Here is an 18,831-nt window from a genome sequence, read left to right on the forward strand (position 1 = left end):
ACTATACACCAACAGAAATGATACATCACCAATTATCAAGAATATGCACTTTAGTGAATATAGTACAATTTGACCGTTGACAATAAAATGATTCTTGCATTGCATTTATGCTAATCTTAGCATATTATGATTGAGCAAACACTGTATAACTCAAATGTAATTAATCCCCAGAAAACAGAGGATGACCTGGAAATTCAGGCACATGAAATTGACATTCAAATCCTTTACAAGGGTGAGACGCTAAGCAATACAACATGGAATGTTACAGTAGTAAATCAAAACTTTATACAATGTAAAGCAAGGAATGATGGGAAAAAGGAAATTGATGTCCAAGAAATGATGGTTAAGGTGAGTGATTCTGATCAATTTTATGTGAATTATGTATGATAATATTGGAGTCTACTGTACAGCCGAAGGCTTATTCTGTTGAGCAGAGAGAAGATTATGCTTTGTTAAAGGGGTTGTTCCAGATCTCAATGTGTTAAAAAAATGATAAACTTAGAAATGTAGCCCTGTACTATTATTTGCTGTGACTGACCATGCAGAACTGCTCCTTTTGTTGGGACATACCACAGCTCCTGGTCAGGGAAGATAGCAGAAGTCATTTATGATAAGAGAGTATATAGATGAAACAGCAGGGGCTCACAGCTGCCACTTTCTGAGGTAACATATTTCATTGCCTGAGGTAACACATTTCCCTGCCCGTTTTTTTCACAGAACTGTGTGTTTCTGCCATGTCTCCATTACCCTGAGCTCATAAATGAAGTCAGTGTATTAGCTCCTGCAGCCACTGAGCTAATATCTTGCTCACTTGATTTATGATGAGCTCACAGGACCGATGATGAGACAGAAACACATTCCTGTGACACAGCCATTACACAGTACAGAAGCGTACATATCCAATGGCTATGTGTCTTAAAGGGGATTTACTAGACAACGCGTTTCAGAGAAACCAGCTCCTTCATCAGGTCACAATCACATCACAGGTCACCGATGTGATTGTGACCTAATGAAGGAGATGGTTTCTTCAAAACGCATTGTCTAATAAATCACCTTTAAGACACATCGGACTTGTTTCTTTCTCCACGGCAGTGCGGTATTAACCCCTTTCTTTCCGCATTATATGTTACAAGTAAAACATTTTATTTTCCAACAATGTCTGAGAGCTGATCATTGTACAGCAAATCGGAATGTTTTAAAATATCTAAAGTATCTAAAGTCAGAAAGAAAGGCAACATCCATCAATGGTGTTTTCTTCTTCATTAACATTAATGTATGAAAAGCAAGCCAAGTTATAAGTAGTGGTGAATTCCAGGACACGTCTAAAGGCCCTGTCACACACAGAGATAAATCTGTGGCAGATCTGTGGTTGCAGGGAAATTGTGGACAATCAGTGTCAGGTTTGTGGCTGTGTACAAATGGAATAATATGTCCATGATTTCACTGCAACCACAGATCTGCCAAAGATTTATCTCTGTGTGTGACGGGGCCTTAAGGCAGGTGATGTCAGTTCCATGCCATTCCTACATTTTTGTAAACTGTTTATTCCTCTAGAGTGTTCATGTTCAAGAGGTTAGAGAAAGCATTGGAGTGATGCGAAACAGCCATTAAATACCTTATACAAGTCCTACTCTGCACTTCATATGAGGCTGGATTCACATAAGAACAAAAAAGTAATCAGATTTTCATCCAGAAAATCCAAAAAGTTGGTTTTTATACTTTTGCGCCGTTTGAAATACGATTTTTTTTTTATGCTCTACCATAAACTTGAATGGGTGAGTCTGCTGTGAAATATGGAAGAAACCAGTGCAAGCTGCGATCTTTTTTATGTGTTCATGTGTCCATGAGAAAAATTGCTTATCTGCACTGCCCCATTGAATAACATTGGTTACCAAAATTACCGTCTAGTCATATGAACTTGGCCTTAACTTTGCTCGCTTTTAAGGAATTTACATTAATAAAGAAGAAAAAAGCTTTAGTAAGTGCCATCTTTATTGTCCTGACTTTGAATATTTGATACATTCGCTATTACCAGCAAAGCACTACCACCTAAATCTTTTGAGTGATAGAGACGATTTTTGCATCTATGAGAGAAGATATGTTTTTCCCTACAGCAACAAAGTTGAAAAATGTATGGCAGTTTCCCCATATTTTGTAATTTGTCTGTTATACCCAAAGTTAAATATTTATAGTGCCTGGTTTTATATAATGGTTGTTGTTTAAAAAAATGTCATCATGATGTAATATATTTTCTTTCACGTCAGATCATTCCCATTAGTTATGTTTCTTGTACTTTGATATAATTAACGCTGTCTATAGTTTCCAAAATGCATTTAAAGGGTATATACCAAGATCAAATGTTACACCCTAGCTATAGGATAGGGGTAGCTTGACAAGTTCTGGGGGTCCAACCACTGGTACGCTCATCAATCTAGTGAGTGATGTTCTTAAGGTCAGCTTCTGAATGAAGGAGAAGTTGAGCATGTGTACTTCTACTTCAATCATTCTAACAGTAATTGGAGTGCCGGAAGCAGTAGCAACAAGAATAAATAAAGCACAAGTATACAAGCTTGACCTTTACGCCATTCAGAACACTCAGCAAAATCCATTGGTGCTTTGGAAAACACCCATGAAAAACATCACTACACTTGTAAATACGTTCCAAAGGATGTAATTTCCAAAATGGGGTCACTTGTGGGGTGATTTTGCTGTTCTGGCACTAAGGGATTCTGTTTATGGAGCCTGCAAACTATTCTAGGAATATCTGTGCTCCAAGAGTCAAATAGTGCTCCTTTCCTCCTGTGAGCGAAATCTACTCCTTCTATGTCATTGGAACTCCAAATTAATAAGATTTGTTTTACAAGCGCTTGGAGAAATCAATACAGCTCACACACTTGTGGTGTACTGAGAGTTTCTGTTTTAGTATACCATGTAACCAGCTTATATAGTATCCCAAACAAAGAAATTACTATGCACCAATAAGAGCCACAGAGGTGATTATAGAAATGTGAATCTTCCCCACCCATCAGTGTTAGCTGAGCCCTATGACATCATTCAGTTAAAAGACAAGATGGTTTCTATACAATACAAAATTACTTGCATTCTCTCACACTCCTGAGTCTCGATATGTGGCTAATCAGTACTATATACACACATATAGGATGTTGCCACGTTTAGCAGAAATTGTGGCAAAATTGTGACAAAAGTGTTCAACTTTTACCTATTTCTCCATGTGAAAATGTAAAATCTGGGTCTAAAGCATTTTTTTTTTGTGGTAATAATATAATTATTTTTTCCTGAACCACCCAATGGTATAAAGTTCTGTCACACACCGAAGATGTCAATATGATCACTGTAGCCTTAGATGAATTTATTGAGGGGTGTAGTTTGTAAAATGATGTAATTTTGGAGGGTTCTCTTGCTCTGGCACCTCAGGGGCTGTGGCAATGTCACATGGCATCCGCAAACCATGACAGCAAAATCTGCTCTATAATATGGTGTTCTTTCTCTTCTGAGCTTTGTAATGTGCCTTAAAATTAGTTTACCGCCACATATAGGGTATTGGCGCACACAGGAAGAGTTGCTTAACATAATGTAACATACATTTTCTCCCTCCATTTAGCCTTTTGAAATTTAAAAAATTGAGGCCAAACCAACATTTTAGTGAAAAAAATTGGTAATTTTTCATATAACCATGTGAATCACATGAGACTATTAATGGTCACTACATCCCTAGATAAATGCCTATGTATGGTTTCCAAAATGGGGGGTTTCCACTGTTTAGGCACATCAAGGGCTCTGCAAAGGTGACATTGTGTCACTATCTATTATAGTTAACTTTGTGCTCCAGAACTCAGAGTACTTTTTCCCTTTCAATGCCTTCCGTGTGCCCGAACAGTAGTTTCCCACCACATATGAGGTGTCGGTGTACACAGGAAAAACTGGACAACAAATTATACTATCCATCTGCTCACATTACCCTTCTGAAAATCAAAAATTTGGGGCTAAAGCATAATTCTTGTGGGAAAAATTTAATTTTTTATTTTCACAGCTCAACGTTATAAAATTTTGTGGAGCACGTGTGAGATCAATGTGCTCACCATACCTCTAGATAAATTTCTTGAAGTGTGTAGTTTCTAAAATTGGGTCAACTTTGGGGAACTTTCACTGTTTTGGCACATCATGGGCTCTGCAAACATGACATGGCAGCAGCTATCTATTCCAGCCAATTTTGTGCTCCAAAACTCAAAGGGTACTCATTGCCTTTCAAGACTACCTGAGCACCCAAACAGTAGTTTTTTACAACATATGGGATATCAGTGTAGTCCGGAAAAATTGCACAACACATTGTAAGGTCCATATTGTCCTGTTATGTCTGTGAAAATGAAAAAATTGGAGTTAAATCATAATTTTTGTGGACAAAAAAGGTAATGTTTTATTTTCACAGCCTTACATTATAAAATTAGGTTAAGCACCTAGAAATTTAAGGTGTTCATCACACAGCTAAATAAATTCAATGAGTGGTATAGTTTCCAAAATGGTTTTACTAGTGGAGGTGTTTCCACTGTTTAGGCACATCAGGGGCTTTGCAAACATAACATGACGTCTGCTATCTACTCCAGCCAATTTTGCGCTCCAAAAGTCAAATGGTGCTCCTCTTCTCAGACCTGATGTGCAACCAAACAGTTTTCCACCACATATTGGGTATCAGTGTACTCAGGACAAATTCCAGAACAAATTTTATTGTCCATTTTCTCCTGTTACCATTGTAAAAATGAAACATTTGGTGCTTAAAGAACATTTTTGTAGCAAAAATTAAGGTTTTAATTTTTTCTTCAACATTGCTTTAATTTTGTGAAGCACCTAAACTTAGTTAAATGGGTTAGTAAACTTATTAAATGTGGTATTGAGCACTTTGCAGGGTGCAGTTATTAAAATAGTGTCACTTTTGGGTTATTTTGTCACATAGTCCCCTCAAAGTAACTTCAAATGTGATGTGGCCCTTATAAAAATGGTTTGGTAAATTTTGTTGGACAAATGAAAAATTGCTGATAAACTTGTAACCCTTTTAACTTTCTAACAAAAAGAAAATGATATTTCAAAATTGATGATGATGTAAAGTAGATGTGTGGTAAATGTTATTTATTGACGATTTTGTGTGATACAACTCTCAGGTTTAAGGGCATAGAACTTAAATTTAGAAAATTGCTACATTTTCACTTTTTTTGTCATATTTTCAATATTGTCATAAATATACACAAATCACATCAACCCAAATGTACCACTAACATGAAGTACAAAGTATCATGAAAAATCTGTTTCAGAATCATTGGGATGTGTAGAAGCGTTCCAGAGTTACTACATCATAAAATGACACTGGTCAGAATTGAAACATTTGGCCTGGTCAGGAAGGTGAAAAAAGGCTTCGGGGTGAACGGGTTAATATACATATTTTATGAAATCATTGGGTTTTTTTCAGCCATTTAAAATAACTCAACCTGTTTCTTCATTATTTTAGATTACTTTAGGCAACTTCAAGGTGGACTTAAAACCGCAAAAGCCAAACTATGCACCATATTTTTTTATTCTCCTCGTTGTTCCACTTCTGATAATTATAGTTATTGGTAAGTATTCAGTTGTATTTTTTATTTGGTGTATAATGTTACTTCAGTTTCATTGTTCTTGTCAAATACAATTCAGTGACCATTGTAACAGATTTCTGTTTATGTTTGCTTATATTGGTTATTATATCTACATCTATATATTCCGTATGTATTAACTCACTCCCACTCTGTGTGTATGCGAGGGCCTGCTGATAAATCTTTTACTTTACACAGAAAGAAATGAGATCGGATGATGAAATTTTACATTTATTCCACATACTCTCCACTGATGTCAACACACTTCTTACACTGGTATTCCAAGTTCTGTAAGCCTAGCAAAAAGAAGGGTTTAGGTTGTGCCTCAAACCCAGGGCCGGATTAAGGTTGGTGGGGGCCCCTGGGCAGAAAATCTGGTGGGGGCCCCATAAACGTTAACATTTTTAGCCATAACAGTAGAGCACGAACTGTAGCATTTAACTATAAATCCAATGAACATGTATCTTACCCTGTTCTGCCACATTCAGATTTACAGTACTACAATACAGATACAGTCCAGGATCACTCACAGCCATCACTTATACACAGAAAGTAGAGTTACTCACATATTTTTAATTGATCCCAATGTTAAGGCAGCCAGGGACGGCTCCAGGTTTTTGTGGTCCCCGGTTGAGTCTCAGTGGGCCCCATCCACACACAGACACGCACATACACATACAGGCATACGTACATATACATATTTGAAGACAAATTCACAAAAATACATTTAAACAGACAAATATATACACAGTCATATACACTGACATACATGCAGACACAGATGCATTACAAGTGTTAATATGGAGAAGTCACAAGCAGCCTCACTCACCTCTCCCGCTTGTTTCCAGCTCCTCCAGGACATATGGCTGTGTTGCATGGTGGCCATCACTAGCAGACATGACTGCACACCATGCACACTGACACAGCACTGCTGTATATACATCACAGGAGGGGCTGGGGCCTACAATATATACATTACAGGAGGGACAGGGGGCATAGACATTACTGGGGGGGCATAGACGTTACTGGAGTGGCAAACAGCTCTGGTGGCGTACACATTACTGGGATGGGTGGCTTAGCGCTCTCGGGGACCCATATAGTTCTGGGGTGCCGCATAGACTGCTCTGATTCATATATACACACACACAGCTCTGCTTCACACACACACACACACACACACACAGCTCTGCTTCACACCACACATCTTTCTTCAGCTCTGCTTCACACAAACACAGCTCTGCTTCTCACACACACATCTTTCTTCAGCTCTGCTTCACACACACACAGCTCTGCTTCTCACACACAGCTCTGCTTCACACACAGCTCTGCTTCACACACACACAGCTCTGCTTCACACCACACATCTTTCTTCAGCTCTGCTTCACACACACACACACACACACACACACACAGCTCTGCTTCACACACACACACACACACACACACACACAGCTCTGCTTCACACCACACATCTTTCTTCAGCTCTGCTTCACACACACACACACAGCTCTGCTTCACACCACACATCTTTCTTCAGCTCTGCTTCTCACACACACACACACACACACACAGCTCTGCTTCACACACACACACACAGCTCTGCTTCACACCACACATCTTTCTTCAGCTCTGCTTCACACACACACAGCTCTGCTTCACACCACACATCTTTCTTCAGCTCTGCTTCTCACACACACACACACACAGCTCTGCTTCACACACACACACACACACACAGCTCTGCTTCACACCACACATCTTTCTTCAGCTCTGCTTCACACACACACACACCTCTGCTTCACACACACTCACACACACAGATCTGCTTCACACACACACAGCTCTGCTTCACACACACACACACACAGCTCTGCTTCACAACACATATCTTTCTTCAGCTCTGCTTCACACACACACACACACACACAGCTCTGCTTCACACACACACACACACAGCTCTGCTTCACACCACACATCTTTCTTCAGCTCTGCTTCTCACATACACACGCACACACACACAGCTCTGCTTCACACCACACATCTTTCTTCAGCTCTGCTTCACACACACACACACACACACACACAGCTCTGCTTCACACACACACACACACACACACACACACAGCTCTGCTTCACACCACACATCTTTCTTCAGCTCTGCTTCACACACACACATACAGCTCTGCTTCACACCACACATCTTTCTTCAGCTCTGCTTCTCACACACACACACACACACAGCTCTGCTTCACACACACACACACACACACACAGCTCTGCTTCACACCACACATCTTTCTTCAGCTCTGGTTCACACACATACACACACACACAGCTCTGCTTCACACACACACAGCTCTGCTTCACACCACACATCTTTCTTCAGCTCTGCTTCTCACACACACACACACAGCTCTGCTTCACACACACACACACACACAGCTCTGCTTCACACACACACAGCTCTGCTTCACACCACACATCTTTCTTCAGCTCTGCTTCACACACACACACACACACACACACACACACACACACACAGCTCTGTTTCACAGACACACACAGCTCTGCTTCACACCACACATCTTTCTTCAGCTCTGCTTCACACACACACACACACACACACAGCTCTGCTTCACACACACACACACACAGCTCTGCTTCACACACACACACACAGCTCTGCTTCCCACACACTCACACATACAGCACTGCTTCACACACACACACACACACACACTGAGCTCTGCTTCACACCACACATCTTTCTTCAGCTCTGCTTCACACACACACACACACAGCTCTGCTTCTCACACACTCACACACAGCTCTGCATCACACCACAGATCTTTCTTCAGCTCTGCCCCTACCTGCTCTGATGCCATCCTCCTGCTGCTCCGGTATAGGCTGCCATCCTCCTGCTGCTGTTCCGGTGCCGCGGCCATCCTCCTGCTCCGGTTAGTCTCCTGGCCATGGCGTGGGTCTTCTCCTCCACGGCCGCGCGCGTGGGTCTTCTCCTCCGCGGCCGCGCGCATGGGTCTTTTCCTCCGCGACCGCGCGCGTGGGTCTTCTCCGCCGCAGCGTCCTGCTGTGACGTCTGCGGCGTCCTGCTGTGACGTCCGCAGCATTGAACGCCACAGCAGAGCAGGGAGCAGGCACACCTCTGACCCCGGAAGTACAGGCGATGGTACTTCCGAGGTCAATCAGCGATCTGCACCCGCAGTTTGTTTTTGCGTCTTAGAGACGCAGATACAAATAAATGTAGGTGCTCCCCCCCCGAAAACACAGCTGATTTAGACTGTCTTTACGGAGGGGGAGCGGGTGTAAAGAAAAGAAAAGAAAGTGCTAATGGGTGGCAAGTATGGCCCTGGTGGTGGGGGCCCCCTTAGAAGCTCTTTTGGTGGGGGCCCCGGGGCTGAAGCCCCGCCTGCCCCACCTATAATCTGGCCCTGCTCAAACCAGCCATCCGTAGCATCCATGGCATCAGAAATGGTGTGAAATTTTGTACCCTTGAGGTGTTTCTTCAGGTTTGGAAACAGATGATAGTCAGAGGGAGCTAGATCTGGTGAATAAGGTGCGTGGTCAACCAGCTAGAAGCCCAGCTCTGCCAGTTTTGCCGTGGTCGCTTTTGCAGTGTGAGCGGGGGCGTTGTTTTACAGGACCAAGATTCCTTTGGACAGCTTGCCGCACCTTTTGGTCTTCAGAGCTGCCTTCAATTGGTCCAAAAGTTCAATGTAATACCTTGCTTTGATGGTGGAACCCGTTTGAAGGTAGTCCACTAGCAGCACGCCATCCTTATTCCAGAACACAGACGCCATCACCTTAGTGGCTGATTTTTGCACCCTGAACTTCTTTGGACGAGGAGAACCACTCTGCCTTCACTCTTTTTACTGCTCCTTGTTTTCAGGGTCATACAAATAAATCCAGGTCTCATCCATAGTGACTGGTCGATCCATGAAGTTCTTATCTGTTCGAAAACGCTGAAAAATGGACCGGGAAGTTTTTACTCGCATGCTTCTCTGATCTGTTGTCAAACATTTGGGGACTCACTCCACGGATAGCTTCCTCATGTCCAAATGTTCATGGATAATGACACAAACACGTTCACAGGAAATCCCCATGATGTCTGCTATTGCTTTAGCTTAAATTCATCAATTCTTCAGTATGAGGCTGTGTGCAGCATCGACGATCTCCGGAACAACAACCACTCTCGGTCGTACAGGACGTTTCTCATCATTGGTGCTGAAGTGGCCCGTTTTAAATTTGGCAACCCAGTTCTTAACTGTGGATTATGAAGGGCATTGATCCCCCAATGTCTGCGACATATCACCATGAATATCCTTCGCGGACTTTCCTTGCAGAAACAAGAATTTTATTACTCCTCTGCTCTCAGTTGCTGTGAATATCACACTAGATTCTGCTATTTTGTTTTCCTGCGTGCGTAGAACACTGTTGCCATAAGCAACAAACACAAAATTTTGAAAACATATATTAGACACATAAGGCTTTCATGTGATGTAACATTTGTTACCATAGAAACAAAAAAAGATCACAAAGCCAAAGACTTATCAGCTCTCGTATACTGTATGCGTGTGTATATGTAAATATATACAGTGTTCAGCATAAATCAGTACAACCCATTTTAAAACTAAGATTTTAATCAATATCTATCTGCTGTAATTTTTCGGACTTTAAGACACAAATAACATTTCAAATCACCCCTCTTTTACAACATTAAAAATTAACAAGAAAAAAATAAAAAATACACGTATTTGGTATCGCCGCATTCGTTAAAGTCCGATCTATCAAAATATAAAATAAGTTAATCCAATCAGTAAACAAAAACTATACATGTTTGGTATCTACATAATCATACTGACTTGAAGAATCATACTGCTAGGTCAGCTTCATGGTAAAATGAACGCTGTAAATAAAAAATAAAAAAAGCATAGCAGAATTTACCTTTTCTTATTTCGCCACACTTGGAACTTTTTTTCCACTTACCATTACATCATATGATAAAATGAATGGTGTCATGCAAAAGTGCAACTCATCCCGCAAAAACGTCCTCATATGGCTATCTCGAAGGAAAAATGAAAAAAGTTATGGCCCTTGGAATAAGGGGGGAGGGGCGAACTAAAGCACACAAATGAAAAATCGATTGTTTAAGATAATTATTGTATTATATAATTTTAGGTGGCAAATTCCTTATTTACACTATGTACTGATAACTAAAGCTGTACATTTCAGTAGTTCTGTTTACTATTTGTAAACCTCTTGTGGTCACACGAGTAACATCCCTGAAACAAATATAACTAACAATTGGTTTAACAGAATTTTAGACATTTTACCAAAAGTGGTCAAAAGCTCTTTTTTATTTTACTGGAAACTTATTTAGGCTTCCAAGACCAGAAATTACTACAACACTTTTGGTGCATAATGACCAAGATTATATACACTGAGCAAAAATATAAACTGTACTCTTTTTTTGGTTTTGCTCCTATTTTTCATCAGATGAACTAAAAAATCTAATGGCCCGTACCCACGATCAGTGTTAGCAGCGTTTTGGAAGCAGCATTTTATTGCTGCATACAAAACACTGTGTTGTACAGTATAAGCACAGTGGATGTGATTTGTAGAAATCTCCTGACCACCGTGCTCCTTTTTAATGCTCTGTGAATTTTTGCAAGATAAATTATGCTGTCTCCAGAACGCGAGGAAGCCTGATTGTGGGCACGTACCCTGAGACTTTTTCTTTGTACACATAGGACTTTTTCGCTCAAATATTGATCATAAATTTGTCTAAATCTGTTTTAGTGAGCACTTCTCCTTTGCCGAGATAATCCATCCACCTCACAGGTGTGCCATATCAAGATGCTGATTAGACAGCATGATTATTGCACAGGTGTGCCTTAGGCTGGACACAATAAAAGGTCACTCTAAAATGTGCAGTTTTACAGTATTGGGGGGGGGAGTCAGAAAACTTGTCAGCATCTGGTGTGATCACTATTTGCCTCACGCAGTGCAATATATCTCCTCATAGAGTTGATCAGGTTGTTGATTGTGGCCTGTGGAATGTTGGTTCGCTCCACTTCAATGGCTGGTCGAAGTTGCTGATATTGGCAGGAAATTAAACACACTGTCGTATACACCGATCCAGAGCATCCCAAATATGCTGGGTGTTTTCAGCTTCCAGGAATTGTGAACAGATCCTTCAAAAATTGGGGCCGTGCAATATCATGCTGCAACATGGGGTGATGTTCGTGGATGAATAGTACAACAATGGGCCTCAGGATCTCATCACAGTATCTTTGTGCATTTAAAATGGCATCAATAAAATACACCTGTGCTCACTGTACACTGAAAGTTGGGGTTCATCTGTGAAGAGAACACCTTTCCAATGTGTCAAACGCCATAGAATGTGAGCATTTGCCTACTCAAGTCAGTTACGACAACGAATTGCAGTCAGGTAGAGACCCCGATGAGGATGATGAGCATGCCGATGAGCTTTCCTGAGGCAGTTTGTGCAGAAATTCTTTGGTTATGCAAACCGATTGTTGCAGCAGCTGTCCGGGTGACTGGTCTCAGATGATCTTGGAGGTTAAGATGCTGGTTCTTGAGATCCTTGGTTGGTGTGGTTAAACGTGGTCTGCGGTTGTGAAGCCGATTGGCTGTACTGCTAAACTCTCGAAAATGCCTTTGGAGATGGCTTATTGTAGAAAAATAAACATTCAATCTATGGGCAACAGCTTTTGTGCACATTCCTGCAGTTAGTATGCCAATTGCACACCCGTCAAAACTTGTGGCATTGTGCTGTGTGGAAAAAAATGCACATTTTAGAATGGCCTTTTATTGTGTCCAGCCTATGGTGCACCTGTGCAATAATCAGGCTGACTAATCAGCATTTTGATATGCCACACCTGTGAGGTGGATGGATTTTCTTGTTAACTCAGATTTAGACAAATATCTGATCAATATTTGAAAGAAAAAGGCATATTGTGTACGTAAGAAAAGTCTTTGATCTTTAAGTTTAGCTCATAAAACATGGGTGCAAAAACAAACCTTTTGCATTTACGTTTTTGTTGAGTGTACAACACGTGATGAAACTAGTAGCAAATCCTTCAACAAAGAAAAAAACATAGGGCCCACACACCTTTAGTTTAGAAACAATGTAAAGGTGCACAAATATGCTATGTAGCCAATATCTAGACATATACATCCACGATTAGTGATGGGCGGACCCGGACTGTAAAAGTCCGGATTCGCGCCCGTTCAAAAGTACCAATGCACCGACCCTGGGCCCAGAGTTCTCAGGCAACTCCAGGTACCAAATCAGATCACTCAACTCTGTTTATTTAAAAAATAAATAAATATATAAAGTAAAAATTAAAAATAAAAAAAATTAAAAAGCAGACGCATTATACTTACCAGTCTTCCGCATGGCTGTAACACTACTTCAGGGGCATTCATACTACTTCTGGGGCTGCTCATAATCCTTCACACATATCTTGCCTACCGACAGCCACAGCGTCTCATGCTGCCTGAGAATGTATATTGGTGTAAAAATAAATAAAAAATTGGCATATGCAGAGCTTCAGTGATGAGTGGTGATGTCACTCAATTTATTTGTGGTCACAGCTGGAGGTTCCCATGGTCCTCAACCTGTGACCACAGGTAACCTGACCTCAGGTGACTTCATTAAACTCAGGTGAAGTCACTGAGTTCACAGACTTACATCTCCTGGCAGGAAATTGTGGGGGGGGGGGGTTTGCCAAGAGATGCAAATTTGGTGCTGAAATCTATGCACCATATTCCTGCACCAAATCGGTATTGTCTAGCAAAAAATTACATCAAAACACAATGCAGTTTTGATGCGGCAGTGAAGCAATTCTTTTGCCAGTAGATGCACATTTGGTGGAGGAATATTGTGTATAAATTTCAGCAGCAAATCTGCAACTCTTGGCCAGAAAATGCTGAAAAAAGGTTTTGTTGCCGTTTCGGTGCAGTTTTCTGCCAGGAGGTGTAATTTTGGTGCTGAAATGTCTGCACTGTTTTTGAGCATTTTTTTTTCCAAAAGAGGCAGATTTTGTGCTGAAATTTATACACCATATTCCTGAACCAAATCTGCATCTCCTAGAAAAAAATGCATCAAAACCGTATCATAACGCATTGTGTTTTGATGTGGTTTTTTTTGTAAGAAGATGCAGATTAGGTGCAGGAATATGGTGTATGAATTTCAGCACCAAATCTGCATCTCGTGGTATTGAGCTTACTGAGTTTAATGAGGTCACCTGAGGTCAGTTTACCTGCGGTCAAAGCTGGGGTACCATGGTAACCTCCAGCTGTGACTGCAAAGAAACTGAGTGACGTCACCACTCATTGCTGCTGCTCAGTCATTTTCTGCTGATGCCACAGCATTCAGACATGTTCTTTGCCCACGTGCTGTCACGTCAGCATGTAGCAGAGCTGGAATCATCGTGGGACTTTGTGTGAATTACGTCAGAACTGAGTGTTTTGGGAGTTAATAAATTAGAGAAAGAGGGGTTGTATTTGCATTTTATTTCAAATAAAGGATTTGTCTGTGTTTGTGTTTTATTTCTTTTCACTTACAAATTAGTAATAGGGATCTCAAAGACCCTTCCCATTACTAATCTAATGTTTAGTGGCAGCTGTGAGCTGTCATTAGCCCCTTATTACTCAGATTGCCACCACTCCAGGGCAATTGGGATGAGCGAGGTAAAGTTCCAGGAATGTCGCATCTAATGGACGCGACAATTCTGGGCAGCTGGAGGCTGCTATTTTTAGACCCAATAAGCATGTGCTTCCTCAGCCTGAGAATACCAGCCCCCAGCTGTTGGCTTTATCATGGCTGGGTATCAAAATTGGGAGTGACCACACACCTTTTTTTAAATTATTTTAAAAAAGCCACATGCGGTCCCTCTTATTTTGATACACAGCCGAGATAAGCATACAACTGCCGGCTGCAGTCTGTAGCCGTATGCTTTATCTGTGATGGGTATCATAATATGGGGGGACCCTATGCCAATTTTTTAATTTATTCATTTAGTTAGTTTTTACACCAATATATATATACAGACAGCATGTGCGATTCCAAGCAGTCAGACACGCTGTCACACAGGGTGGGGGCGCATTCTGACTATAGCCAAATAGAGACGCTGGAACTGCCGGTGGGCAGGGAAAGCAGTACATATGCATGAGGGATAATGAGCGGCCCAGGAAGTAGCATTACAGCCTCGCGAGAGACTGGTAAGTATAAAGCGCTGGCCTAACCCCCCCAAACCCCAGCCAATTAAAGTGCCATATTCTGGTCCCTGTAGACTTATATGGGGACTGGCATACATGCAGATATCTGGGATCAATTCTGGGCCAGAACCATGTTTTTTTTAAAACCCGGTTGGAACCGCCGATCTTGGGTATCTGTGGGCCCGCCCATCACTATACACGATGTGTCAGCACACTGCGATAAAGGAATACATGAACTCCAATATTTCTACAGACGTTAAAAATGTAAGGTACTTAGTGTTTAACAATATTAGAGATCAAGTATTCATCAATCTCAGTGTGCTGATGCACCATGTATGTAGTAGCAAATCCTTGAATGTAATTTCAGCACTTTCAGTATCAATTTTTTGTGTATTTGTGATGTGTAGTAAACATTTTTTTAAAATCAGTCGTGGACAATATAGTGTACCCTAATTTCAGTGATTTAAAACAGAAATCCCATAAGCATTAAAAATCTATAATTGGTGAGTGCCCCAGCCTATTAACTAATGCACCTTAAATGTCTTCCATAATATCTAGCTGCCTATTTAATTACAAGACACAAATCCAAAGAACTGAGCAAGAAACTAAGCAAGGATCTTGAAGAAATGGAGTGTGAAATAAGGAAAGAGATTCGTGAAGGTAAGTCCACTAAGCCTAAACTTCACCAGAAATAGCTGGTTATTCTGGTTAATTTCTCCACTTTTGTTTTATAATTCTTTGTAGTCATACAGTCCCTGACAGAAGTTCTGTCGCTTATCCATGTTATGTAAATAAAAGCTTAGAATCTGACTTTAAATTCATCCATTGGTTTCATAAATTACTCTTTTGAAAGCTGAAACCCTCCCAAATTTGGTTTAGGTTGTGAAAATAAAGTTGCTGCAAAGCTCAAATATTGTTCATTTAATGAACACAGAAAGGTCAGATTTTGGCAAGACAAAAGTTTTGTCACCCACAGAAAGTAATGTGAAATTCAAACAAATAATTAACTTCTAATACAAAGATATGTTGCATAACATTGGTGAATGAAGTTGTGGTGCTATTAGAGCCATATTTAATATTTTGTGTGACTTCCATGAGCTTGAAGGACTGCATCCATGTGGTTCAACAATGATTCATACACTTTATTGATGAAGTCAAGGAATAGCAAAGCATGCAGTCTAGTTCATCTAGATTCTTTGGTTTTGTCTTCCAAGTTTCTTCTTTCATCCTACCCCAAACATGCTCAATGATGTTCATGTCTGGTGACTAGGCTGACCAGTCCTTGAGCACCTTGATCTTCTTTGCCAGGAGGAACTTTGTTGTAGAGATGGATGTACGAGATGGAGCACCATCCTGCTGCAGAATTTGACTCCTTTTATGATTGGGAATGTAAGAGGTAGCTAATACTTCTTGATATTTTAGGCTATTGATATTGCCTTCCACCTTGCAAATGTTTCGCACACCCCATACTAAATGTAACCCCAGACGATGATCTTTCCACCACCAAACTTAACTGTTTTCTGGATCCATACGGGCTCCAGTAGGTCTCCTGCAGTATTTGCGGCAGCTGTGGTGTAATTCAACTAAAGATTTATCAGAGAAATCCACCTTCTGCCACTTTTCCAGCGTCCATCTGTTTGGCAGGCTGTGTGACTTGGCAAATGCCACACAGTTTTTTAATTGCCTTTTGTTTATTGCTGGCTTCTGGGCATTTATTCGACCATGGAGGCCATTTCGAGACAGAATCGTACAGACTGTTCTAGTTGACACAAGTACTTGAGGTGACCATGCCTTTTGGAGCTCTGCTGCAGTGGAAAAGAGGCTGGCTTTGGATTTTCTAACCAACAAACGTTCCTCCTGAGCAATTGTCTTACAGGGTCTCCTGGACCTGGGCTTGTCAAAAACATCTCCAGTCTCTTCAAATCTTTTTTTAATTCTTTGTACTTGACGCTGAGTAACATTAAAGGTGCCAGCCACCTCTGCAGTGGATCTGTTCTTCATCCTCTTGATAATCAAGGCTTTGGTCGCAGAGTGGATTTTTGGCATGTTGTCAGAGGTCAAGTTGCAGTTCAACTGAAGGTCTGGGGTGCTGGGTTTCTTTTTATATACACCCACTAATTAACCAATCATTTAGTGAGCACAGGTGGGGATGTAAACTAGGATTGGGTGCATTATATTACAAGGCTGACAAAACTTTTGTCTTCCTAAAATCTGACCTTTCTGTGTTCATTAAATGATCAATATTTCACTTTTGCAGTAACTTTATTTTCATAACCTAAACCAAATTTGGGAGGGTTTCAGCTTTCAAAAGAGTAATTTATGAAACCAATGTATGAATTTAAAGTCAGGTTATCAGCTTTTATTTACATAACATGGATAAGCGACCGAACGTCTGTCAGGGACTGTATGTCATAAGTATTATGTGGGCGTCTCATGGGATGATCTATTGTGCGAATGCACGAGCGATCGTACCCGCCCCCATCATTTGTGCGTCACGGGCAATTAGTTGCCCGTGGCGCACAAAGTCGTTACCCCCCCGTCACACGTACTTACCTCCCGGGCGACGTCGCTGTGGGCGGCGAACATCCACTTCCTGAAGGGGGAGGGACGTTCGGCGTCACAGAGACGTCACACGGCAGCCGGCCAATAGAAGCGGAGGGACGGAGATGAGCGGGACGTAAACATCCCGCCCACCTCCTTCCTTCCGCATTGCCGGCTGGATGCAGGTAAGCTGTGTTCGTCGTTCCCGGGGTGTCACACGGAGCGACGTGTGCTGCCACGGGAACGATGAACAACCTGACGGACGATTTTTTAAAAGTGAGCGACGTGTCAAGGATGTGTCAGACTATGCCGGATGTGCGTCATTACCGACTTGACCACGACGACATATCGCCCGATATATCGTACCGTGTGACGCCTGTATTAGTCTGGGTGATGGAAGTGAAGAAAAGAATGTGGAGTAACTTACAGCTCCTGGGACCCAGTAGAAAATCTGTAACATGCCATCCAGTCCGCCGTGTGTCATTGATAATACCATTGTTTTCTGATAGGACAAATGGGTTTTATTGAATTTTCTCAGGTACCATGGCTTGTGTTTTCGACAGAAAAAAATCTAGGTATCTGGCTTTGACTTCAGGGCCTGCTTTATGTAAGGGGGAAACTAGGTAATTGCACAAGGCTTTACCAATGTTGTGTGTACATATAACCAAGCAGTTGGATAGCTGAAAAAGCACTAAAAGCCAGATGAGGGGAGTATGTGTGACGCCCTGGACTAGTCAGGTCGTCCCAGGTAGTCAGACACAATACCACACCCCCTCCCGATTAGGTGACATCAGTCAAACTAAAAACCTTGTCACCACCCTCCAGGTTTGATGTCCACACCAGGGGGGCGGAGCCAGGTGGTTGGCTCCACCCACCGAGGAGTTCACAGGCCTGGAGGCGGGAAAACACAGACACAAGTTCAAGTTGACAGTGCAGAGTAGTTTTGACAGTGAAGGAAGGCGGTTGAGTCCGAGGGCAGACCTGCGCCCAGCCTGCCATAGACTACTCCAGTGGCTGGGTCGGAGCCCAGTCACCTTTGGCAAGGAGGCAGACGGTGGTGTCCGCCTGCAGGAGCTGGGATTACAGCCGGGGGAACGGTAGGGACCGGGGTCGGGCGGTGGCCCGCCGGTAACGAACCAGGGAACCGATTGGAAACCGGAGCACCAGGAGGGGTACTCAGACCCAGACGAAGCCCCGAACCGACAGGGCCAAGTCAAATCAACTGATTGCGGACTGGACTTAAGGACCTATCCCACACAAGACCCATTAGAAGACAACAGCCTAACCATACAGGGTAGAGCCACCGCCAAGGCATAGAGACCCAAAGGGTCAGCGTCTGCTGGCAAACGGGCTCCTATGGCATATACAAGTCGGGGAGCGGACTACC

At 42.0% G+C, this 18,831-nt stretch overlaps 1 protein-coding gene across 3 annotated transcripts in view; it reads left to right on the forward strand.

Annotated features, from left to right (window-relative positions):
• Positions 1–18,831, forward strand: part of PLXNC1 (plexin C1) — a 346,034-nt gene that overhangs the window by 207,840 nt on the left and 119,363 nt on the right. For all 3 annotated transcript variants that reach the window (XM_075344806.1, XM_075344807.1, XM_075344808.1), the window contains exons 14-16: positions 172–348; positions 5,519–5,624; positions 15,462–15,563. In XM_075344806.1, coding sequence (XP_075200921.1) covers positions 172–348; positions 5,519–5,624; positions 15,462–15,563 — 385 coding nt within the window. The remainder of the gene's footprint in view (positions 1–171; positions 349–5,518; positions 5,625–15,461; positions 15,564–18,831) is intronic.

Source organism: Anomaloglossus baeobatrachus, chromosome 4 (assembly GCF_048569485.1).
Source record: "Anomaloglossus baeobatrachus isolate aAnoBae1 chromosome 4, aAnoBae1.hap1, whole genome shotgun sequence".
Classification (NCBI taxonomy): domain Eukaryota; kingdom Metazoa; phylum Chordata; class Amphibia; order Anura; family Aromobatidae; genus Anomaloglossus; species Anomaloglossus baeobatrachus.